Source organism: Hippopotamus amphibius, chromosome 14 (assembly GCF_030028045.1).
Source record: "Hippopotamus amphibius kiboko isolate mHipAmp2 chromosome 14, mHipAmp2.hap2, whole genome shotgun sequence".
Classification (NCBI taxonomy): Eukaryota; Metazoa; Chordata; class Mammalia; order Artiodactyla; family Hippopotamidae; genus Hippopotamus; species Hippopotamus amphibius.
The window spans coordinates 63,838,154-63,863,058 of record NC_080199.1 but is presented as its reverse complement, the minus strand read 5'-3'; the positions used below and the strand labels follow the sequence as shown (position 1 = coordinate 63,863,058).

The 24,905-nt window shown below is 44.7% G+C and overlaps 1 protein-coding gene across 1 annotated transcript in view; it reads left to right on the top strand.

The window, feature by feature from the left end:
• Nucleotides 1-24,905, top strand: part of LOC130835598 (guanylate cyclase soluble subunit beta-2-like) — a 64,097-nt gene that overhangs the window by 13,556 nt on the left and 25,636 nt on the right. Inside the window, exons 3-9 of the mRNA XM_057707209.1 lie at nucleotides 11,886-12,046; nucleotides 15,481-15,580; nucleotides 16,445-16,641; nucleotides 17,716-17,827; nucleotides 19,022-19,125; nucleotides 20,698-20,914; nucleotides 24,217-24,537. Of these exons, the coding sequence (XP_057563192.1) occupies nucleotides 11,886-12,046; nucleotides 15,481-15,580; nucleotides 16,445-16,641; nucleotides 17,716-17,827; nucleotides 19,022-19,125; nucleotides 20,698-20,914; nucleotides 24,217-24,537 (1,212 nt within the window). The remainder of the gene's footprint in view (nucleotides 1-11,885; nucleotides 12,047-15,480; nucleotides 15,581-16,444; nucleotides 16,642-17,715; nucleotides 17,828-19,021; nucleotides 19,126-20,697; nucleotides 20,915-24,216; nucleotides 24,538-24,905) is intronic.

The window sequence follows — 24,905 nt, the reverse complement described above, 5'->3', positions numbered from 1 at the left end:
AGGGAGTAGGTAAATTTGCAAATACAGATAATCTACAAATAATGAGGATCAACTGTCCTGCAGCCTGGGTGGTTTAAAACAATGGGATTCTATTCTATCCTAGTTCAAGGGCCAGAAGTGTGAAATCAAGTTGCCAGCAGGGCTGTGCTCCCTCTGAAGTCTCTAGGGAGTCATAGGGACTGGTGATCCCAAGTGTTCCTTGTGACATCATAACTCCAACCTCTGCTTCCATCTTCATATGACCACCTTTCCCTTGTGTGTCTATGTCTCTGTGTCCAAATTTCCCTCTTCCCATAAGGACTGCAGTCATAGTGGATTTCAGACCCACCCTAATCTGGTAACCCAACCTTTCCGCTTGAGTAACCTTAGGTCTCTTATGGACAAAAATTTTGAGCAACGCTGAGTTTCACCATGTACAACACCACTGTCAAATTTGGCCTTGGTGTTGGCCCTGACAGATGTTGTTATACCTTTGAAATAGATTGTCACGATGACTTTTGGGTGTTAGGAGGAGCAGCACTGAGAATCCCATCGTGTTTATCTGGAAATGGACATAGCATGCTTTGTGGGGTGCCGAGGGCCCTTCTCCCTCATCTGCTCTGCCGTGGGACATCTTCCCACCTGCCCAGACATTAGAATACAATTGACACGGTCATAATTGGGGGGACCACATGTGGATGGTCCCGCTTACAAGGCACACGTACTCCCAGAACAGATCTGTCAGCAAGGGATGGTTTATTACATTAACTTTCTCACTCCCCAGGCTCTAAGGGGTAGAGCTGCAGGACAGAGAGAAGTTTGCTCTATCATTTCTAGTTTAAGGACCCAGGACAACTTACTCATTCAGTCATAGTTTTCTCACTGTTCAAATGAGAATAATTACAAGATCTACCCTTCAGAGTTGTTTTGAGGATTAAGTGAGGTAATGTATGTGGAATATACCAAATGTGGTACCTGGTATATGATAAGTTCTCAAAAATAATTTCCTCCCTTCCTTCCCTTTGTATTAATTTCCTAGGGTTGCCATACCAAAGTACCACAAATTGGGTGGCTTCAAACAACAGAAGTTTATTCTCCCATAGTTGTGGGAGCCAGAAGTCCAAGATCAAGCTGTCAGCAGAGTTAATTCTTTCTGGAGGCTCTGAGGGAGGACAGGTCCCCATGCCTCTCTCCTAGCTTCTGCTGGCTGCCAGCTGCCCTGGGCTTGTAGCTGCATCACTCCAATCTCAGCCTTCATCGTCACGTGGCCTTCTTCCCGGTGTGTCTTCACACACCTTCTTATAAGGACACATCACTGGATTGGGGACCCATCCTCATCCAATATGGGCTCATCTTCATTTAACTAGTTATATCTGCAAAGACCCCACTTCCAAAGAAGGTGACATTTGGAGGTTCCAGGTGGACATAGATTTTGGGGGGGGTCACTAACCTGGCCCACCCTCTTTTTCTTTATCCTTCTTTCTCACCTGCACTGAGCACACAATGAGCTTGGGCTGGAGAGGAAGAGAGGCAGGCGGTCTCCCCTGCCCTAGCTTCTAGGGGCTGCATGCAAGAAGCAGAGGAAGCCCCCCAGCACTTCCAGGCTCTTTGATAACATCCCTCTTTAAGTCCCAGTAAAATTTCCCTTGTCCGTTCCTCAACAGGCAGTGTGGCTTTGCGTCATGCTAAGATGGCGTTTAGGAATTATTGCAGGTGGACACCGGGTCAGCATCCGCACCTGACACCTGAGACACTGGGGCAGAATTGTTGGAAATGTGGGTGAGGCCCGGGAGCTCAGAGCCTTCAAGCTGGTTCCTGTGCAGCCCCCAGAGGGTCAGGAGGCAAGGGTGCGGTTTCTAGCTGGTTTCATGGTGCCTCTGAGGGCCCAGCCAACTGGCCTGCTGTCCTCGGGACCTCTTCCTGAGGCGGTTACATGTTAAAGCCAGCCCTACCAGGCACAGCATAACCAGCCCAGCAGGTGTGCTTGAGAACACACCTAGGCAGCCCGCCAGGGACAGGGGGCTCCTCCAGAATGCGGCAGTGGTGTGCCATGTGCCTGTGTTGGGTGAGGCTTGTATTTATTTCTCCTTCTTTGAATCTCAGAAGAAATCTCTGATTACAAAATAAACAAATACACCAGACTTAACCTCATGCACCTGGATACGATAGAAAAGAGGGCTCTTCCCTGGATTTTCACATGGTGATTTGACTGACATCTGTGTCTCTTTCTCACGTCTCCTTGATGCACAAAACCTTCCGGGCATCTGCATCTGGGAGGAGCCGGGAGGGTCTGCAAAGCCTCAGGGGGAGTCTTTGAGGCTCAGGGAGCTGAGGTGTGTGGTGAGCAGACCCGCCCCAGCCAGGGGTGGTCACCTGCTGCCCCCGCCACTCTGGGCTACCTGCTGCCCTGGCTCATCAGGCTGTTTGTCTGAGCCAAGCAGGGGCCAGAGGTGCCAATGAGGGCTGGCAGGACGATGGGGATTGGAGGGAGGAGGAATCCAGGGCACCAACGGGTCCCATCATATGTTTGTTAGCTCCTAGTCACTTGTCACCTGCATCTCCTAACAGAACTTGATAAGGTTGTTTCTGACACTGGAAATAAGGTGCAGGGTGCGAAATGTCCATTGGATCCTTCAGATCCTTGAATCTGGGCTCCAAGATCAGCCATATCTCCGGACACCTCCCACGACCAATGCCCAGCCTCCCTTGACAGTGACCCTTTGAGAGAGGATGCAGGCGGTCGGCAGTCAGGGCTCTTGTGGCCTCCCCGTGGTCACAGCTGGGCATCCCCCCGCCCACCCCCCTCTCCAAAGGGGCTCACAGTGGGAGTGTCTAGAGAGAGCAGACCAGTGCCACCCCTAAACCCCGCACCTACCCTGTCCTGCCTGTCGGGGGGCCTCCCAGACCCCTTTGTCAGCCCCACAGCTGATGCCAGGGGAGGTTTATGGGAGGCTTGGGGCTGTCAAAAGGCAGGCGGAGTGAGGATTTCCTGCAGGAGTCTGACCCCGGGGTGGGCGCTGGGCCGCCCCTGGGCTGGGAGCCCGAGGACCCAGCTTCCAGACTCAGCTCTGCTCCTTAGAAGCAGCCTTCCTGTCCAAGGCGCAGCAACACGCCCGCCCCAGGTGCTGCCTCTCCGTCTTCTCATTGAACACATCTGCCAAAGAGATTTTGAGCGTTCCTTTTCCTAAACATTGCTTTTTAGTATTTTTAAATATGTGACTATGATGTTGAATATGTTTTTTCAAAGCACGCAGGCGCACCCCCTCTTTTTTCTAACACGAACTACCCCACAGACCACATGACCTGCAAGACTGAAAATATTTACTATTTGCCCTTTACAGGAAAAGTTGAGTCATCTCATAATCTGGAGAATGGGTCTATCAGAAACAGATATTTTTGAAGATTTTTAAAATCTCTTTTTACTGCAGAACTACTATGTTGAAGCCCTAACCCCTCAATGTGATGGTATTTGCAGGTGGGGCCTTTGGGGAGATAATTAGGTTTAGATGAGGTTGTGACCATGGGACTCTTGTGATGGCATTTAGTGCCCTTATAGGAGAGACACCAGAGAGAGCTCGTTCTCTATGTCTGTCTGTCTGTCTGTCTGTCTCTGCCTCTCTCCCTACACACACCACACACACACACACACACACACACACACACACACACACACACACACACACACACACTGTCAAAACAGAGGGAGAAGCCAGGAGGAGAGCTCTCACTAGAACCCCACCATACTGGCACCTTAATCTTGAACTTCTAGCCTCCAGAACTGTGAAAAAAATAAATCTCTGTTGTTTAGGACACCCACAGTCTCTAGTATGTTTTTAAGGCAGCCCTAACAGACCAGAACAGGAATCCTAATAAGCTTGTGTATGTCCAGAAAGCGATACTACACACATCTAATTTCATGCCCAGGCCATTTTGTAACTATGTGTGATTGTGGACACCATGTGGTGTAGTGGTACCTTTAGCAGAGAGATTCCGTCACATACCTGCCCCCGTGCATTCGCGGTTGCAAGCCAACCAATACATTCGGAGGCAGCAACAAGTTTATAGACCAATGTGTGGTCGGACTCACATGGCCTTTCTACCAAAGGCCAAAGTCTATTGCTGTGATTTCTCTCTGTCTAGCTTTGAAAATCAGAAGGGTGGGTTCTTCTTGTTTCTCTCAGTAACACCTGTTGGCCTATCCCCGAAAGGGTGTATAAGTATGGTAAGCGCATTTTTCAAATAAAAATTTGAGATTCAAATCTGAGTAAACACGTGCATGAGACCTGGAATCAGGATGGCCCTGGGAAGCATGGGTTGTGTGGTTGCTCTCTCTCTACATCTATTTATTGATAGATTAGCTATAGATAGATATAGATATAGGTATAGATATAGATGTACATATAGATATATAGATATAGATATAAATATATAAATACAGATATAGAGATTGACTGGGTGGATACTAGGTCTCTAGCAAAGGCTTTGGAATCAGATAGACCTAGGTAAGTGTCCTGGCTGTATATCTATCTGTCTATTATCTATTTATCTATCATCTATCTATATCTATATCTATCATCTATCTATCTATATCTATCTATCACCTATCTATCTACCTACCTACCTATTTATCATCACCTATCTATCTATCATCTATCTATCTATCTATCGTCTATCTTCTACGTATCTATATCTAACATCTATCTCCCATGAATCAGAGAGAGCAAGGCCCTGCCGGAGGAGAGAAGTCTGCAGGAAGGGCATTTCACTGTTTATTAAGACACTCATCAATTGAGACACACTCTTCCCTTAGACAAAGAAAAAGCATGCTCTGTTACCACTAGTTAGTGCTTTGCCTTCCAAGTGGGCTCCAGAATGCCATTTCTCTACCTTTAAGCAATTGTTGGGACTTTTCCAGACCACTCTGCCACTGCATAGCTCTGTGCTTTCTAATTAGCATAATTCAGGATGGGACCAGATGGCAGGTTGAGCCTTGCATAAGAATTGTTCTGTATCTGAATAAGCGCCTACTTAGTGTGTAAGTGGGTTATTAGTGATCTGAAGTGACAAAATGCAAAACAACACACAACAGCTATTTGGCACAGCTGTGCCCGTCTAGCCTTCACTCACTAAGAAACTAGTAGTGAAACGCATTTCAGCAGTTAGCCATCAGCAAATTCCAGCAAGCCTTCTCTGCACCTACCTCTGCAAAAAGAAGAGGAACAACATAACATTTTACAAAGTCCTGCAATCAGGCTTTATCATATCTGATCTTTACCGGGAGCCTCTGAGGTGGGATAAGCAAACCAGACCCTGCAACCAGCCAAAAATGGGGCTGGAACTCAGGTGTCCTGACTCCGAGGCCAGCACTGCAGCCCGTGGGGGGGAGGAGTAGTTGGCTGGGTGAACGTGAGATCTCTGATGAGGGCTTGGGAATCAGACAGCCCTGGGGGAGCCCCCCTGGCTGTATTGTCTCCTAATAAGGTAACCTGGGGCAAATTCCCCATCGGTAAACATCACTGGTACCTACAGCACCTACCGCGGACGGTTATGCTAAAGATGAAGTCCAGCAAAGCAGGACCACTGAGCCCACCCAGTGGACCCCTGCTTGGGCTGACCTCTCTGCTCCAAAGCTCACTGGGAAGCTGGCAGCTTATACCAGGCGTGAGTGAAATTGCACCCTGGTTGCAGAGGGCCACCCACCTGGGCTGCCTGCATCCATTTCCCAGCTCCTTTGTCTCTGTTGCCTGGTAAACATATAGCTGCCCCTGGAACCCAACTCTCCCAATTTAGAGTCTGTTTCCTTCTTTTTTTTGTTTGTTTGGTTTTTATATTTCTTTATTTAATTATTTTTTATTGGCTATGTTTGGGTCTTTGTTGCTGCACACAGGCTTTCTCTAGTTGCAGTGAGCAGGGGCTACTCTTCACTGCGGTGCGCAGGCTCCTCACTGTGGTGGCTTCTCTTGTTGCGGAGCACAGGCTCTAGGCACATGGGCTTCAGTAGTTGCAGCACATGGGCTCAATAGTCGTGGCTCATGGGCTCTAGATCACAGGCTCAATAGTTGTGGCACACAGGCTTAGTTGCTCCACGGCATGTGGTACCTTCCTGGCGCAGGGATCGAACCCATGTCCCCTGCATTGGCAGCTGGATTCTTAACCACTGAGCCACATAGGAAGTTCCTAGAGTCCGTTTCCTTCTTGCAATCTATGGTACCAACACGGGCAGCTGTTCCTCTCCTTTTTTTTTTTTTTTTTTTTGGTCCCTCTGTGTGGCATGTGGGATCTCAGTTCCCTGACCAGGGATCAAACCCTTGCCCCTCTGCAGTGGAAGCCTGGAGTCTTAACGACTGAATGACCAGGGAAGTCCCCCTCTCCTTTTCTTAAAGGCCTCTATCTACTCACAGAAGGTTTACCCACTGGTTATCTTGTGCCTGGCTGAAGCGATATATTATTTGAGAAGGAGAGTATGTTAGACAATGGTTCTTTCCAGATACCTGAAGCTTATTCCTTTGGAAACTAAGGCTTTGGGGGAAAAATACCCATTTTCAATGGAAAACTCTCGAAAATGTGTGGCAATCACTTCCCTGACTTGTGGAAGAGCACATGCTTTTCTGGGTACTTCAGGTGGGTCACCATGAGAAATAGCTCTTGTTGCCTGTTTCTGGGTGATGGGAGGTAGGCAGCGGTCGTGAGCAGTCCAGCCCTGAGCAGCCCTTTGCCCAGAAGGCCCAGCGTGGGCGGTGGTGGCTCTGGGACCCTTACTGAGCCTTAGCAGTTGAACCCCCTCCACTGTCCTGCACAGCCTGCCTCTGCTCTTTCCAGTCCCTTGAGCTGTCGCCCAGCAAAAAGTAAACAGTTGCTGCTGATGCTAAAGAGCTAAGCTTAAGTCAGAAAGTTTGAGTTTATACCTCATTCCAGTTGAAAAGCTTCCTAGAAGGCTCTACAGTTCTCCTGGGAGGCCAAGCAGAGACATTTTGTGGCAGTTATTTTCCGGCCATCAAAGAAGTCTTCTATTATAAAAAAAACAAACAAACCACTTTTTAATAGATTTTTTTCACACATACACAGAAGTCCAGAGAATTGTACAACAAACCCACATGCCCTTCACCCAGCTTCAATCATTATTCCCACTTTTCCAATCTCGTTTCATCTCTCTGGTTCCTCCACCCTTTTTTCTGGTTTTGTTTTTGCTGGAATGCCTTAAAGGGAGTCTCAGGTTTCCCATAATTGTACCCATAAATATTTCAGTGTGACTTTTCAGCAAGATAAAGACATTTTAAAGCATAATCATAATACCCTGATTATACCTAGCAAAATTCAGAATATTACAGAGGCCCAGGATCCAGCTGTATCTCAGCTGGCTGTGGATAACTGTGGTCTTCTTATATTAGATTTCCTAAGGTCTTTTCAGGACAATCAGGAAAACCTTTTTTACTTTGACATAATTTCAAACTCACAGAAGGTTTGTAAGAATAGTACAAAGAATTGCCATAGACTTCATCCATATTCCCCAAATGTTAACATTTTACCATGTTGGCTCTATCCTTCCCTCTATATCTATATCTATACTTTTTCCTGAATCGTTGGTATGTTAAGAAAATGATGTCTCTTTTTCCTTAAAAGTTGTCTTACGTGACTACAGTACAACTATCAAACTCAGGAAATGAACATTGATATGGTGCTATTATCTAATTTACAGATTTGATCGAGATTTTTCCAACTTTCCCAATAATGTCCTGTAGGATAGAAGAAAACCCTGGCTCATGTCAGTTGTCACATTTCTTTGGCTTTTGGTGGTCTGGAACAGTCCCTAAGTCTTTCTTTATGTCTTATAACATTGACATCTTCGGAAAGTTCTGGTCAGCTATTTTGTAGCATGCCCCTCAATTCAGGATTATCTGATATCTTCTCGTGATTCAATTCAGGCTATGCTTTCTTGGTGGAAAGACCACAGAGTGATGTTTTGTCCTTCCCAGTTCATCGTATCAGGAGGCATCTTATGTCGATTTGTCCCATTATTGGTGTTAACTTTGATCACTTGGTTAACATGGAATCTGCCGGGTTTCTCCAAAGTTATTATTTTTTCCCTTTGAAATTAGTACCTTGTGAGAAGGCACTTTCAGACTGTGTGTATTTCTTGTTGCTTCTCAGACTCCTCCTTCCTCGATTTTAGTGTTCATTGGTCTTATCTGAATTAATAATTAGGAGAGTGGCCAAATGGTGATTTTTCTAAGCATAGCATTCCTTTTATATTTATTAGTTGAATTTCTACTGTAAGGAAGAATTTTCCCTATCATCTATCTATCATCTATTTATCTATCTATATCTATCATCTATCTACCTATCTATCATCTATCTATATCTATCACCTATCTATCTATTCATCCATCCCATTGTGAACTCTTGACTCATTTTTTTTGTAGGTTATAATCCTTTACTTTCATTATTTTGATGCTGAAATTCTCCAAGATCTAGCCGGTGAGAGCCCTTCCAAGCTGGTCCTTGTGTCCTTTTGACATGTCCCCATCATTCTTTGATCGCTTCTTTTACTTTCTGGCATGACGAGATGTTATAAACTCTTCATTTCCTGCCCCAGCCCTGAAATCTGACATTTCTCCAAGGAAGCCTGAACACACACACACACACATGCACACACGCACACACGCACACACACGCACACGCACACATCATCCACCTATCTGTCTTCCTCCCTCCTCCCTTCTTCCCTCCCTCCCTCTCTTCCTTTTTCTTTCTTTTCTTTCCATCTGTCTGAAACTGTGATGGGTTTTGCGGTCTTCTTAGGGTAGATTTCCTAATCTATGCCACAGGCTTCATCCTACTCTTCTTCTTTCTCACACAATGAGAAACCTGGTTCCCATCATCTTCCACATACTTACTTGCAGGTTTCATCCTCGAGTGTTCAGAAAGCCACTTCAGAACAGCTGACCCACACTGCTGTGGGAAGGAAGCCTACTCACTACAGTCAAATATTTGTTTAAAGTCCGTTTTGTCTTTAGCCTAAGGAGAAAGTCTAAATACTATGTTCAAATTTTACTGGGTTATTTTTTTTCCAGGGCAATTAGATTACTCAGAACTGTTCTGTGGAAATACTGTTTTGTTAATTATGTTTCTGTTTGTATTCCATCTTAGTTTTCCCTTTCCTTATTGATCTTATTTTCTTTATTTTGAACATATGAATCATTAACATGATTCTGCAAACCAGAACTTGCAAAAATTTATGCTCAAAGTGCCCCACCCCTGCACACAAACACTCCACAACCATTCTAATATTTCTACCCATTCCCACCCATTCCCAGTGCCCCGTAGATAACGAATCTCAGTAGTCTCTGGTGTTTATTTTGCACAAATAAGCACAGAGATGCATATTTCCTTATTTCCCCTTATTTGCTACCCAAATGATAGAATACTAAGCATAATATAGACTCTCCTATGCTAAGGCTTCTACGACTTGTGTTTCATCCTCTCTTGCATTTTCTTGTCATTTCCTATGTGTTCCTGACCCCCTGTGACTTAGAAAACTTGTGGAATCCTAAGTTCACTGAGGGGAAACTCTGCAACTACACAATCCAGGGGTTGGTTTTGAAAAGTGACACCTGTCCTCTGAGAATGTTGACAAGTATTCTCAACTACAAGTCCTAGAGGAAACCCCAAACCCATGGATGGAAAAGACCACACCCAACCCCAAGATGCTTGTTCAAGGAACAGTCAGCTGCTCAGCCAGATGTCCTTTCCCATGAGAAGAGCTGGGTGCCCAGAAACAAAATAACCAGTGTCCGCAACAAGCAACTTCATGGACTTGTGTATGTTTACAGACCTAAAAATCACGCAGACAGTTTTTCTACACAAGGCTGCCGCTGCCACTTTAATACAACTGCGTGTGGCTTGCAGACAGCCCAGTCCTCCTGAGAGAGATCCCTGGGATGGGGAGGCCTCTGGGATTGTGCTTTCCTGGCAGGTTACAGGATGCACCTGCTCAGAACTGCAGCCCAGGGGATGTGCAACACAGCTGTTTATTTTCTCAGCTTGAACAAGCTAGATTTAGCAGGAAAGGAGGGGTGGAAGGAGGACAGAGGAAGGAACAATTCTACACATGTCCATGTACTTTGCAGGAGTTCTCTTCCCAGGGGCTCATCAGCATTGAAAAAGACAGGAGTGGAATCTATTATTTCGTTCCCTTGGGGGTTAGCAGGTGGCTCTTGATTGCTGTTATAGACAAACCCACCTGCATCCAGCTAGGGATGGACCCACAAGCAGAGAACCTGGCAGAGGCAATGAACATAAGCCATGTACCACCTCCCACCCTACGGTCCCAAGCTTTGTCTGGGTTCAGAGGAGCTAGCTAATCCTTTTTGGGGACGTGTAAATAATTCATCTCTGATGAGACCAGAGCAACTCAGGGAGGACTCTGTTCTGCTCAGATTCCAGGACAATTATCTGTCCGATAGTCTGGCTGTGGACAATGCGCTGTAGGGAGGCTGCTGCTCAGACCATCTTAGGAAGCAAGTAGAGGCTGCAAAGTGCCCAGACCTCCTTGGATCCCTTGCCACTCCCGTAAGGACTGGTCCTGAATAGTGCAAGAGACCTGGAAAGCCACTTGTGGTGAATTCCAGACCCAGGCAGAGCGTCATAGACCCTTCACCAGTCCAGCCAAGGATTCTGGTGGATCAGGCAGGTCTCCCATCAGTCTTGGTACTACAGACTTTCTCCCAGCCCTCAGGATCAATCGTGATTTGCCACACCACCCTAAATCAGAGAGTGTTCTCTCACAGTGAGTGGATGTACTGGCTTCTGTATCAATAATGAAAACCCATAAGCAGCCCCTACCTTGGGGGAGACCCCTTGTCTCTCTAACTGCTGCTCCAGAGGCTGTGGGATATGACACAGAAAGCACCACATTTAGAATTAGAGCCTCTACCACTGTAGGTGATTTGGGTTAATTCACATAGATGACTCTCAGCCTTTGTGGGCTCACCTGAGAAAAAGGGGACATGTTAATATGATGATCTCTCTTACAAGGTTTTGGCAAGCACTGAGTAAAATAGCACTGATTAATGAGTGTTGCAGGAACTATAAAATATTCTTTAAAAACACTCACTGCCCCTCCATAAAGCAAACAATGGCACATGGTCTAGTCCAGCAGAGCAGATGGGGCAACAGTCCCCCTCACGCCACAAATCTACCCCCAAGGATTTATCAAGCATCCACTTTGTGTCCAGCTCAGAAAACATGTAGTGTGAGGTCAGTGCCCTTCAGAATTATCATACAGTTAGGGAGAAAGGCAAAACGCCACACTTAGGAAGAGAGAAGTCAGTGTCACATGGGATAGTCAGAGAAATCTTTGGAGGATGTGATGCAAAAACCACCCCTGAGAAGGAGACTAGGATGCTGAGGAGATGAGAGAGAAAGGGGAAGCTGCCACAAACATTTGACATCCTCCTTTGGATCAGTCGATATGATATGAATTTGTTGGTATTGTTGTTTAGTTGCAGTATTAATTATTTCTCAAACGTAGCTTTTTAGTCCACTGAATGACCAGAGTGGTTCAACGATATCTAAAGGTGGCAGGAGAGATTGTCACAGGAATCTGACGGCTTTGAACACCCTTCTGGATTCTAGAGAAATTTCTGCCATGGGAGCCAAGACCAGGGTATGACTGGGGGACTCACCAATTTAATGAGCACCTACTAGATGCCAGGGCTGCGTGGAGCTTCTCACGGTGGCCCCGTGACATCGATGGTATTATTGGCATTTACTGAGGAGGAAAGGGAAGCTATAGAGAGAATTCAGGAACGTATCACACAGCCGAGGAGGCAACCCTCTGGAGGCTAATGAAGACTGTGCAAATGAGAATAAACGCCTGGCCGGTGCTTTTATTTTGGGTTCCACAGGTGTCTCCATGGAAGCCATTCTGAAACTCTTTGGGGAATACTTCTTTAAATTCTGCAAGATGTCTGGCTATGACAGGATGTTACGGACACTGGGAGGAAATCTCACGGAGTTTATTGAAAACCTAGATGCCCTCCACAGTTACCTGGCCCTCTCTTATCAGGTAAGCTTATCTGGGTCTGATCCTGGTGGCCCTGAGAGGAAGCAGGTGCCTCTAGCAGTTCTGGGCCATCTCACCATCTCCCCCAAGAGTGTGCAGTTGCCAGGGGCCTGTGGAATACCTTGGTACGTGGCATCGGTGGGCTGAATTCTCTGGGGGAAGGAATGGAAAATGAAAACCTGTTGGCCACTTTATAAACTGGCTGGCAACGATCAAAGAAGGGCAAGCTGGAGAGGTCAGCTTTGTGCTGGGGGATGGCCTATTCTGATGGCAGCTACTGGGGGTTGACACGGAATCCAGAAGATTGATCACAACAGGAACAAAGGCTGGGAGCCAGGCAGGTTTCAGTGGATTTGCAAAATCTCTCCTCAGGTTTCCTGGCCTGGAAGGAGCTGATAAATAACTTGTGCAGCCAGATTCATTTATTCATGTATTAGAAGGAAAGACTTGACAGGGCCAAGAGTCGGAATCGGAAACCATCCAACTCTGATTAACCCGCGTCGGGACTGCCTGAGGTGCTAAACTAATTTCCCTACTGGGATCTGTCCTTCTGGAGTTCAGTCCTCGGTTTTCTTGTTTGTAGAGATCATTGGAAATTTAAATGGCCAGACTCCCTTTTCTTTTTGACAAAAGAAAATGCTTTATTGAAAAGGCAAAGTGGCATTTCATATAAAATGGTTCATATTTGTTTGTAGAGCCCTTTAGAGTTTTCTAGGCTCGTTCTTCACCATTTCTATTTTGAATGCTCATAACTACCCTTAACGGGTTGTCATGAGTAGAAAGTGGGATTATGGATGTGAAATTGCCTCATCAACCACAATGTACCCTCATAGGTGTTAAATGGGAAAACGGTTATTTTCTCCATTTTCAGGAAAGGAATAAGAGGCTTGGAGACTTAATTGACTTCAAGTAGCATCTGTCCTGTTGTTATCATATGAACTACTCAGGAAGAGAGGGAGTGGAGAGAGCCCTGGCTATGGAATCACATGAGCCTACCATGCTGTCTGACCAGCTCTGCAACTTCCTAGCTGTGTCATCTTGGGCAAGTTACTTGCCCTCTCTGGTCTTCAATTTTTTCACTTATTTAATAAATATGTATTGAGTACCTACTATGTGCCAAGTGCTTTTTAGGCATTGGACACACAGAGAAATAAAAAGGAATAAATAGGAAAAAAGATGTGCTCCATAGTGATGTATGGATTACAAGAGATAACATGTAAAAGTCTCTAGCATTGTAATCAGTCCAGAAAAGGCATTCTATAATTAATAACTTCCTTCCATTATGTTTTTTTACTCTCTTTTCTGTATGGCCAGTTTTAAAACTACAATAATTCATATGGCAACTTCCTTTTAAATTTCTTCACTAAAGCACTACAATTAGTATGGAAAGAAATACAATTAAGACCCATAAATGATTTTCCATAGTATTTTAAATGTAGCATCTTTCATGTGAAAATTGGGCTAATATTTTAAGTCACAGTTCTGGAGAAGAATATCCTTTTATTCATTAAATAAAAATATTATGGAATATCTTTTATGTTCCAGATATTGTTCTCACCATATTACTGTCATTTTTAGGAATAAAGATGAAAGGAATGGAGGTTCTGAAATCCCAGGTCCGTTGTTTTTATACCTACTCCTGCTACCCTTCCTCTGATAGTCATTCCTTCATTTGCTAAAGCAGTGCTAGAGAAGACATAGACTGGAACTCCTCTGGGGTCAGTGAGGACATTTTGCACATAATGAGATAAATAAAATATATAAATGTTAAAATTTATAAGCTGAAATAAAATACATGCAATAATACCTGGTAGTTGCACAGTGCTTTCTACTGCGAAAAAAGTTATAGATTATCTTTTTAGGCAAAAATACGATAAGATAAAGCTGACTTTTCCTTTATGTCTGTCTCTAGTAATTTGTCAGTACCTTACATTTCTGGTTTCTGGTTTTAACGGTGCCTTTAACCTTGTTATTTTTTAGCTAACTCTCATTTGAATGCCAATTATGAGACATGTTGGGCTACGTAATGCATAAACATTGAATTATTCTCTTACCCCTAAGATTAGGTACTCTTATTTTTCCTATTATACAGATGAGAAAACTGAGGTCCAGAAAGGTCAAGTAACTGTCCCAAATTGCCAGGTTGTGGTGGCTGAGCTAAGACCCAACCCCAGGTGTGTCTGCCTCCAAAGATCATGCTCTGGCCTTCTCATTATTTTCCCACTGCTCTGATTCTCCACTTTTATAAAACCCATTTCAATTAAAAGAAATAAAAGTATAATCTTATTATTTAGAGAGTTGGAGACATTGACCAGAAGATTAAAAACACAAACTTCAAGAAGTATGTGTAGGAAGTGGCCTAGGCTAGGGTGAGAAGTGAGGGTGGAAATGGTAGCAAAAGCTTGTGGATTTTAATTTCAGCCCTTTTGTACTCCGCTGTTTTGTTTTCACTATGTAGGCTTTGGATATGATTTTTTGAAATAACTTTTAATTTTCTGTTTTGTCATATGCTTTTTATATGTGCTGCCTCAAATCTTCTTTAGACTCAGTCCAAATGTAAACACACAAATACATACTTTCTCTTTGTATATGCTTTTGGAAAGATAAATACTTGGGAGAAACTCCCTCCCTGCCTCCTCCCTACTCCTTTCCCTGACCAGCCCCCCACCCCCACCCCCAACCACTTTGGAAGAGAACAAATATTCTCAGAAGGAATCCACTTCCTTAATCTCCTCCCTCACTCAGACCGAAAGCTGTGAGCCAGGGTGCTGAGCTGCTTACTAATCAAATGGGAGAGAAAATTGTTTCTTGCAGGGATTCTGCCAGGCAAAGCCTTTATCCTTATGTCCTGACATAATCCACCATGAGGTGGTACGTATACTTGGATGTTAACATTTATTCCTGGAGAAAGATGATCTCTTCTGATGTATCCTTAATTTTCCAGATGTGCAACTTTATACCACAGATGGCATTATTCTTTCAGAACAAGAGATGAACTTTTCTCCACTTGCCAATTCCTCCAAGCCCCTGATCTTTCACAGTGAAGATGCTCATGGCCACTTGGTCACAGGCCGAGCACGGCAGCCAGCCACCTTTTGGCGTGTAGGTAGAGGCACCATGGCATGGCAGAAAGGCTCATTTGGAGGTCAAAATGTTGTTCTACAGTGAATCTGACCTTAACTTCCCTGAGCCTCAGTTTTCTCCTCTTTACAATAGAGCTGATGCTTGCATATAGAGGTGGTTATGTGATTAGGTATGATATGAAATTCCTGACTTTTAGGGACTGAAACCAGGGTTTATTTTTATGTGATTGGAGGGGGTTTGGGGATACAGTTCTGCCTGGTGTAATGAGTAAGTACTATTGTTTCACAAAGTCTCAAAACATAATTTAGACAACTTGTATCCACTGGAAAAAATGTGTTGTGTCTTCTAATTAGGAGATGAAGGCACCATCATTTCGTGTGGAGAGAGGAGCAGACGGGAAGATGCTTCTCCATTACTACTCGGATAGAAGCGGTCTGTGCCACATTGTACCAGGTATGGGGATGGCTTAACCAGACCCAGAGCTATGAGGTCTCCGGAGTAAGGATGTCTTTCCCCATAAATCCCCAAGGATGAGTAACAGCCGGCTGTGGATCGGAAGTTAAAGTTCCACATCTCGTGTAGTCTGACTCTTTGTTCTCTTGACCATGACTCCCAAAGTTGAGCCTTAAAATAAGTTTCCAAGTACCAAAAGAAGGAATGATTTTCATTATTTCAGCAGTTTCATTATGTGAGTTTTTATACATAGTTTTGATAATTCTGCATATTATTTTGTATTTTTTATGTAGTCATAAAAAGTTATAGAAAAAGGATCCTTTTATGTTTTCACAGTCTTTAAAACCATGGTCCTCAAGGCCTGAATCATATTTCACGGAGTAATTAATGAGTCCCCTATTGTTGAGCTTTTAGTTGATACTGCTCTTTTTCTATTGCAAACAGTGCTGTGATGGATACCTTCATGCATTTCCCCCATGTTTTATACTAGAACTCTGGCATAGATCCCCAGAGGAACACTTTTAAAAACATGTTCCTTGATGCTTTTACAATTGAATTTTGCTTACATTTTCTCCAGAATTTGTTTGAGTTGAATGCCTTCCTGGAAAAATACGAATGAATAGATGCTAAACTAGAAATCAGAGTAGTAGGGATATATTTAGTATCCAGTCACATAAATCTCTGTCTTTAAGTTATTGTTTTTTAATTTATTTATCTGTCATATGCTGCCTGCCTTGCTGCAGGGCCTGGACTTGGTGAACTCTGGAATATTTATCAAAAGTTATATAACTTGATTATTTTATGATTTTTGTTGACACAACTGCCTTCAGCCATCCCTCACCAATAGGTGTGCTTCTGCTGCAGGTATCATTGAGTCTGTGGCCAAAGACTTCTTCAACATTGACGTGACCATGGATATCCTTGACGTGAATCAAGAGGAGGAGAGGACAGGGAAGAAGGAGCACGTTGTGTTTCTGATTGTGCAGAAGTCGCACAGACAGGTGAGAAGGGCAAAGCCAAAGGGATCACAAGACACTCAGGACAGCCAGAGAGACCAAGAGGTACCAGTGTGCTGTGTCTTCAGAAAGCACAGTTTCTCCTGGTGGAGCAGCCAGTCTTGGAATGGTCTATGCAAAGAACAGAATCAACTAGACCTCCTAATTGTGGATTTCGGGCAGGGTTTCTCGGTCTCAGCACTGTTTACATTTTGGACCAGATAATCTTTGTTATGATGGGCTGTCCTGTGCATGTTTAGCAGCGTCCCCAGTCTACTCACTAGATGCTAGTAGCACCCAGCTGACCCCGCCATCCCAGGTTGTGGCCATCAAAAATGTCTCCAGGCATTGCCAAGTGTCCCCAAGGCAGGGGACAAAGCCACCATCGGTTGAGAACTGCTGGGTTAAGGTCATTTGGATAAAAAAGTGGGAGGCTCTCTGGGGCCTTAGCCTGGAATGTTTTTAGCTATTAAAAAAATACCAATGTAAAGACCTTGAAATTTGGATCCGGGGGCTTATTTTGCAATTCTCATGGGTGTAAATTGACCTTTCAAGCCCTGAGTGCCCTCTTCCATAGCTGGGGCCAGTCGGGGGTCTGGAGTCAACTCATGGGCCTGTTCGGCTGCCCCAGTTGCAGCTTGCGGCATGACTGTTATCTGTTTAGGCACCACATCTATGAGGTGCACGGCTCTCTGTGTCCACAGAGCTCATACGAATATTCAGAGAAGTCTGCAATTCCTGGAGCACACAATGTTTACATCTTAGAGAATTCAAAGACACCCCCCCCCCCCCACTGCCCCAGGGTCTGTTCACTGCAAAATCTTAGAGTATTCTAAGACCGCCCCCCCCCCACCAGGGTCTGTTCACTGCAAAACCACAGGAAGAGAAGTTCCTGTGTGATTTTCCTGCCAGCACCGCACCGCTTGAGATTTTGTAAAAAGGTCTTGCTGCCTTTGGTAGAGAAACAGCATGAGGAGTAATTGGATAACAGTCTTGGGGCTGATGAAGTCTTGCTGAATCTGACCTCCTGTGGCCTCACTCTTCCTCTGGCCCCATCATAGCAAACGGGGCTCCTGCATCTCCTGTCACATGACCAGTCACATGACCAGAGCTGTATGCTTCTCTCCCTGCCATCTGCAGGCCCTGGAGGCAGCTTTCCTTAGGATGAAAGAGAAGTATTTGAGGGTCTCTGTTTGTCCTGTGAAAAAGTCCCGCTGGGAAGTTGTGAGAAGCATAGTCATGTTTGGAAAAGGTGAGTAGGCTCTTCTCCCGACCTTGGCTGTCAGAGCAGAATGATTGCTTCCTGCACGCAGATGGGCACAGTCCTCTATTATCAGGAGGCCACTGATTTCTGCAGAGCTTGGATCTGGCAGGCGTGGTTTCTAACTTTAAAACATCAGACTCTCACTTGCCTTCCTTTGCCCCTTTTATTTGTGCAGGGGGTGACTCGGAGGCACAGTCTCGCCTATGATCAGGGGAGTTGCCCGAGGGGGGATCAGACTCAGCCCCCGTTGGTGACTGTGCTGAAAAGGAGGAGGATGAGTGCTGACATATTATCAAGGACGCTGTTTTCCACAGCAACTCAGGACTTCGGGACTAGGGTGCATTTCTGGCCTGGAAGTCTGTAGATAAGAATCAGGGTGTCCTGGAGTGCGAAGGACACTGGATCGAGAGCCAGGATAGCAGATTTTCTGGCTGTCTCCCTGGGCAACCTAAGTCCTCCATCTTCCACCTGCAAAATGAAGGCATTAGGCTTTCAAAGTTGCCCCCGTTGGCACTGAGCTGGTCTCATGGTCAGCGCCTAAGATCCGAGTCAGAGCAGGGGCTCCAGCCCACTGGCAGCAGAGAGCTGGAGACGCCTGGTCGTGCCCCATGGGTCGTGATGACATGCATCTGGGAGAAGGTCTGCAGGGCTCAAAGGACTGCATTTTGAGTCCCTCAAGCCATGGCAAGCGAGTCAAACATGCGGTTGACAACCTTTGTCTAGGAGATTTTCATATCAAAAAGGCTCCATTTCGAATCTCTACCCCCTGCCAAATAGGGCTGTTGGTTAAATTTTCATGTGCCACCCAAAACTGTCAGTCTCCAAAGCTCCATGGCAAATGTCCCTGACGTGGGCCGGGCGCACACGCTCTGCTCTGCGAGCTCATTGTCTGGCTGTCAGCGTTTCAATGCCGGCCCTGTTTTCATGGCGAGACACACTCAATTGGCCCAGGAACCCTTGAGTGGCGGGCAGAAACTTGGCAGGGGGTGGGGGGGCTTCTCAACCTGGTAGCAAGTTTTCTGTTTGTTTTAATTTGGAAGCCGAATTGCTGTGGCCATCTGGAGACGCTGAGGGAACTCGTGCTGAGCAGTGGGACTGTGCTTTGCCCAGGAAACATTTGAGATACTCTCTTGGGTTGGTGGCCTGAGCTACCTGTGAATGGGATTCTTTTTCTCCGTCCAGGGCATCTCAGGGACACCTTTGAACCGATTTATCCTGAGCGGCTCTGGATTGAAGCGAAGACATTCTGCAATGCTTTTCCCTTCCACGTGGTATTTGATGAATCAGTAAGAGGCCCTTTTCCTCTTGAATCCGGGATAAGCTGGGAGGGGAGTAAGTTGTGTAGTCTTTTACGGCTCGGGGGGACTTTCAAGCCCATGAGGAGTAGCCAGGGTTTGGGAGGCTAGGATTTAGCCTGGCAGGACCACTGCCTTCATTTTCATGGTAGCATCCTCCAGAAACCAGAAGGCAGCATCTTCCTGATAGACACGGAAGGGAGTAGTGCCAAGGGGTTAGAACTAGCGAGTGTACGAGCAAGTTCACTATTAAAGAAAAAGGAGATGACACTGAAACCACTGCACCAAGAAACAAAAGAACACAGAGGCAATGGCAGGGTGGGATTCTGAGTGTGACCACTCCCCGTCCTTGCGGCCACCGTGGATGGCTCAATTCCACCCAGCTTCTCTTTCTGCACCTTGAAGGTGGAGGAGAGGCCTGAGCCCACTCACGCCACTGTTCTGGGGGAGGTCCGGCAGACAGTGACCATTTAAGTGTCATGACCAGTTTTCTTGGATAAAATTGATTGATCAAATTGAATTGATTATGCACTCATTTAAAGGGCAATTAGGCAAAATAAATTTGGCCCCAAAATTATCAGTTGAAATGCCTACAGCCATTTTGATTTCCTCTGATATTTATGTGAATGCATTTATATGTCAAATCATCACCTACCAGTGGATGCTGGATACAGGTTCTATGTTTATTCACTTGAGGGCCATCTCTGACTGCAGAGAATTTATGATCTAAGGAAATCAAACACCCCTATATGAAACCACTAGGGAATTATAAAGCTCTGTAATGTGGCTTTTCTCCCAATGCCATGAGGATATTATTATTTTTATTACTAGTAACACAAGATTCTGATCTACTTTTAAAACTTTCTTTTTAAGTTTTAGGCATAGAAACAGAAAATTTAATGACACTTATTCCATAAGGCTAGGTTGGTTTTTACAACCTGACAGAGTGAAATTAAACTATTCCTGGATAACCTGGGCTAGCATTGGACTTTTTACGTAAAGGGTGCTCGTTTTGTTTTTTCCTTCCGTGTGTTCCCTAGAGATGGCAGTGAAAGGCGTCTCCCCAACTCCATGATGGATTCCTACCTTCACCCAGACCTGGGCTTCAGGTCCAAGCTACAGAATTTTCTAGTTTATTAGTTAATTTCAAAGAGACAGAGACAAAGACAGAAAGACAGGACTAAAGCAAGGGAAGACCTGTTATCCCCCTTGATAGCTTTTTTTTTTTAGTTCCTCAAACAGGGATGGAACCGGTGCCCCCTGCAGTGGAAGCTCAGAGTCCTAACCACTGGACCCCCAGGGAAGTCCCCCATTAACAGCTTTAACCACTTTCTTGTTAGTCAGAGAAAAGCTGTGCTTTTGGGCACTCCCATGCTATTACTCTTTGCTCTTTCAGAGATTAGCTGCAGATTTGCTTTTTAAAATACTTTCATGGTATTTATTCCATTACTGGCCCCTTTCTCCCTAGCGAGTTGCAAAGCATGGGCAGATGCTATTTCTAGGGGAAAGTTTACACACAGGTTGCCATCTCTTCCACGGTCTCACATGTGTCTCTGTGGATAGCTGCGAGTCAGACAAGCTGGAGTGAACATTCAGAAGTACATCCCAGGACTCCAAACCCAGAAGATTCGATTAGATGAGTACTTCTCCATCGTCCATCCCCAGGTTACCTTCAACATTTCCAGCATCTGCAGATTTATCAACAGCCAATTTGTCCTGAAAGCGCGAAGGGAGATGATGCCTGCAGCGTGGAGAAGTCAGCCCGCACTCAAACTCCGAGGTAGTAACGCGCTCCTCCCCGTTGCTCTCTGCTCTGGGAGACCAGACAGAAGGGGAAGGAGTTTTCTAATTTCCTCAAAAAAGTTGGATCAAAAGTGGGGAACTACATTGAAAGCAGTATATTTTTTTCCCATTTGGGTTAATCTATAGTTAACAATACATTTCATTTCCTAAACCATGTCTAATTTAGACATAAATGAACTCTAATTATATTTATATATAACTATAAAATTCTGGTCTCTGTTACCAAAGTGTTTAGGATGCAGGTGTAGTATTTGTACTCATGAAATGGTCTGTCCTTTATATAGCAACGTGATCATCTGACCTACTATTAATAGGGCGCACATTTTGTTTTTGGTTTTGTTTCAATTGCGGTGAACATAACATAACACAAAGTTTACCATTTTAACAATTTTTGAGTGTACAGCTGGGTAGTGGTAAGTACATTCACAGTGTTATGTAACCATCACCACCATCCATCTCCAGAACTTTATCATCTTGCAGAATTGAAACTCCTTTAAATACCAACTCCTCATTTTCTCCTCCCCCTGCACCTGGCAACCACAACTCTACTTTCTGTCTCTATGAATTTGACTAAATTATGTGCCTCATATAAGTGGAATCATATAGTATTTGTCCTATTGTGACTGTCTTTTTCACTTAGCATAATGCCTTCAAGTTTCATCCATGTTGTAGCAGGTGTCAGAATTTCCTTCCTTTTTAAGGCTGAATTATTGTATTATTCCCACATGTAGAGACTACATTTTGCTTATCAATTTATCTGTCCATGGATAGTTGGGTTGCTTCTACTTTTTGAATGATGAATAATGCGGCTATGAACATGGGTGTACAAATGTTTCATCAAGTCCCTACTTTCAATTCCTTTTAGTATATATCCAAAAGTGGAATTGCTGGATCATATGGTAACTCTATTTTTAATTTATTGAGGAACGGCCATGCTATTTTCCATAGCTGCTGCACCATTTCATATTCCCATCAGTAGTTCACAAGTTCCAATTTTTCCACATCCTCATGGACACTTGTTATTCACTGCTATTGTTTGTTTTTGCTTTTGTTTTTTTATAATAGGTATCTTAATGGGTATGACATGGTATCTCACAGTGCATTTCCCTAATGATTAGTGATGTTGAGCATTTTTCATGTGCTTATTGGCCATTTGTATATCTTCTTTGGAGAAATGTCTATTCAAATTATTTGTCCGTTTTTAAATCGGATTGGTTTTTTATTGTTGTGTTGTAGGAGTTCATATATTCTGGATATTAACCCTTTATGATTTGCAAATATTTTCTCCCACCCTGTGGGTTGCCTTTTCATTCTGTTGATTGTGTCATTTGATGCACAGAAGCTTTTTTTACTTTTTATGTGGTCCAATTCACCTATTTTTCCTTTTGTTGCCTGTGGTTTGGTGTCACATCCCAGAAAGTATTGCCAAATCCAATGTCATGAAGCTTTTCTCCTATGTTTTCTTCTAATAGTTTTATAGTTTTAGCTCTTACATTTGGTCTTTAATCCATTTTGAGTTAATTTTTGTATATGATATAAGGGGGCACATATTTTGAGCTTTCTATTGTACTGACTATTAGGTATTCTAGGCATAAACACAGGCAGAGCCATAGAGACATCCAAGAGGAAAATGAAATGTTCTGGGAGCCCTGAGTGAGTCGTAGAGTGAGTGAGGGGAGAGAAGGCTGGTGAGATGAGGACTTGAGCTCAATCGTATAGTTGGAAACATTCTTAAATGTCTACCATGATCAGATTTGAGATTTAGAATCTTCACTCTGGAGCCATGTGAAGGATGGACCAGAGTGTTGAGAAGTTGGAGTCTGGGAGGCCAGAGGGAGGCTGCCCCTGGAGAGCAAGTGAGAAGCTTTGAGTGCTGAATGCAGTCAGGCAGTGGCTCTGGGGTGATAATGGGGGAACAGCTTTAATGCAGAAATTGGTGACTGGGTGTAGAGGTTGAGAAAGAGAGACTATTGGGGTAATTATTAGCTTTCTTGCTTAGGTAATTGGGTTATAAATGTGTGATTAAGAAAAGATACGCTGTAAACACCTTGAGGGCAGCTTTGTCAGTTTGAGTCTCTGCTGTACCCTCTTCCACACCTAAAAGAGTGTGCCTGGCTCATGGTAGGAAATAAAAATGTCTCTGATAAAAGAAGTAAGAAAAAAGAGAAGATTAGCAGTGGGGATTGAAGGTGAGTTCAGTTGCAGACATCCATGTATAAATACCTAACAGTAATACAATAATTTTAAAAAATCATTGCTTGGAGTGTAAATTGTCACAATATAGAGGGCAATTTGGCAATATGTATCAAAAATCTTAAAAATGAGCAGATTTTTGTCTAAGAATATATCCTTTAACAAAACAGCCGCAATTATGCACAACGATGTACCTCAAACTTGTTCATTGCACAGTGTTGTTTATGGAATGATAAAATAGACATAATATAATCAATGTTAGCATATTGTTTAAGTTTATAATCAATGCACCCAGCGAAAAATAATACCTATCCATATTTGATGCTACGGAAGAATACCTATTATATAATTTAAGTGAAAAATTGAGATTATAAAAAGAAGATGGCTGATAATCCCATTTTTTTGGTAGTAAAAAGATAACACCCTCCAATATTAACCATAATCATCTGTGATGTGATTATGGGTGATTTTTATTATTTTCTCCCACTGTTTTCATTTTCTGCAGTCAGTGTCTACTGCTTTCATCATAAGACGATAAACACCTATTGTTAGTAGTGATCAGCATCTCGAGTCCAGGAAGCAAGGTTTCTCTGTAAATTCAGATTCACCGTCAGCACGGTAGGGGCTGCAGGTGGGGAATATGAAAAGACAACCGCAGCATCTAAGGAATGAATGCAAGTCCCAAAGGAGAAACTGCAAGAGGTGGGGGACCTCTGAGGGAAAGTGTCAGGGAAGTCCCCAGAATGGAGATTCCAGGAAGGAGGGTTCCCTTGGCACCCTCAAACAGCGGAAGAGCCAAGTGAGCAAAAGATGACAGATGTGTGCTGGGGCAGGTCGTTTGGAGGCCATGGATGGGAGTCACCTTACGGTAAAAAAGCAGCGCCGAGGGAGCCGTTGCGGAGAGAGGGGGAGAGGAGCTCGTGGAGACAGAAAGTACTGATAAGTTTCGTGACTTTTGGCTAAAAGGAAAGGAGTGGGACTGCGCCGTGGAGAGAAGGGCGTGTTGTGCGGGTGGCGGTCTGGTGCGCTGTGCCATCCCCTGCGGGTGACGTGCTGTGTTTCCCCGTTTCTCTCCGTGGGGGGAAGGCCAGATGATCTGGATGGAGTCCTTGCGGTGCGTGATGTACGTGTGCTCCCCCAAGCTCCGCAGCCTGCACGAGCTGGAGGAGTGCCAGATGCACCTTTCCGACATCGCCCCGCACGACACCACCAGGGACCTCATCCTCCTGAACCAGCAGCGCCTGGCGGAGATTGAGCTGTCCAACCAGCTGGAGAGGAAGAAGGAGGAGCTGAGGGTCCTCTCCAAGCACCTGGCTGTCGAAAAGAAGAAAACGGAGACTTTGCTGTACGCCATGCTGCCTGAGCACGTGGCCAACCAGCTGAAGGAGGGCAGAAAGGTGGCCGCAGGTGAGGCGCGCCCTTCCCGCCTCAGTGCGCCTTGGTGGTTAGGGGCACCGGCTCTGAAACCAGACGGAACTGGGCTTGGATTCTGGCTTGATTACTTGTTAGCAAGGTGGTCTTGGTCTAAGTACTTAAACTGCATAGCCTAGTTTTCTTTTCTCTACATTGAGAATAATAAAAATCATACAGTGACCATGGATAGGGTTCTTCACTACAACTGAAGATGATATACTCACACATTAAATAAATCATGGGGTTCCCCTAAGGACCATTCTGGGAGAACAAGCTGTTTCTCGAGGAAGAATGCCACCTTTACTCCAGACTCACTTTCCATTTGTCACCAGTGAGTGTTCATTCACCAGACAAGCAGGAGA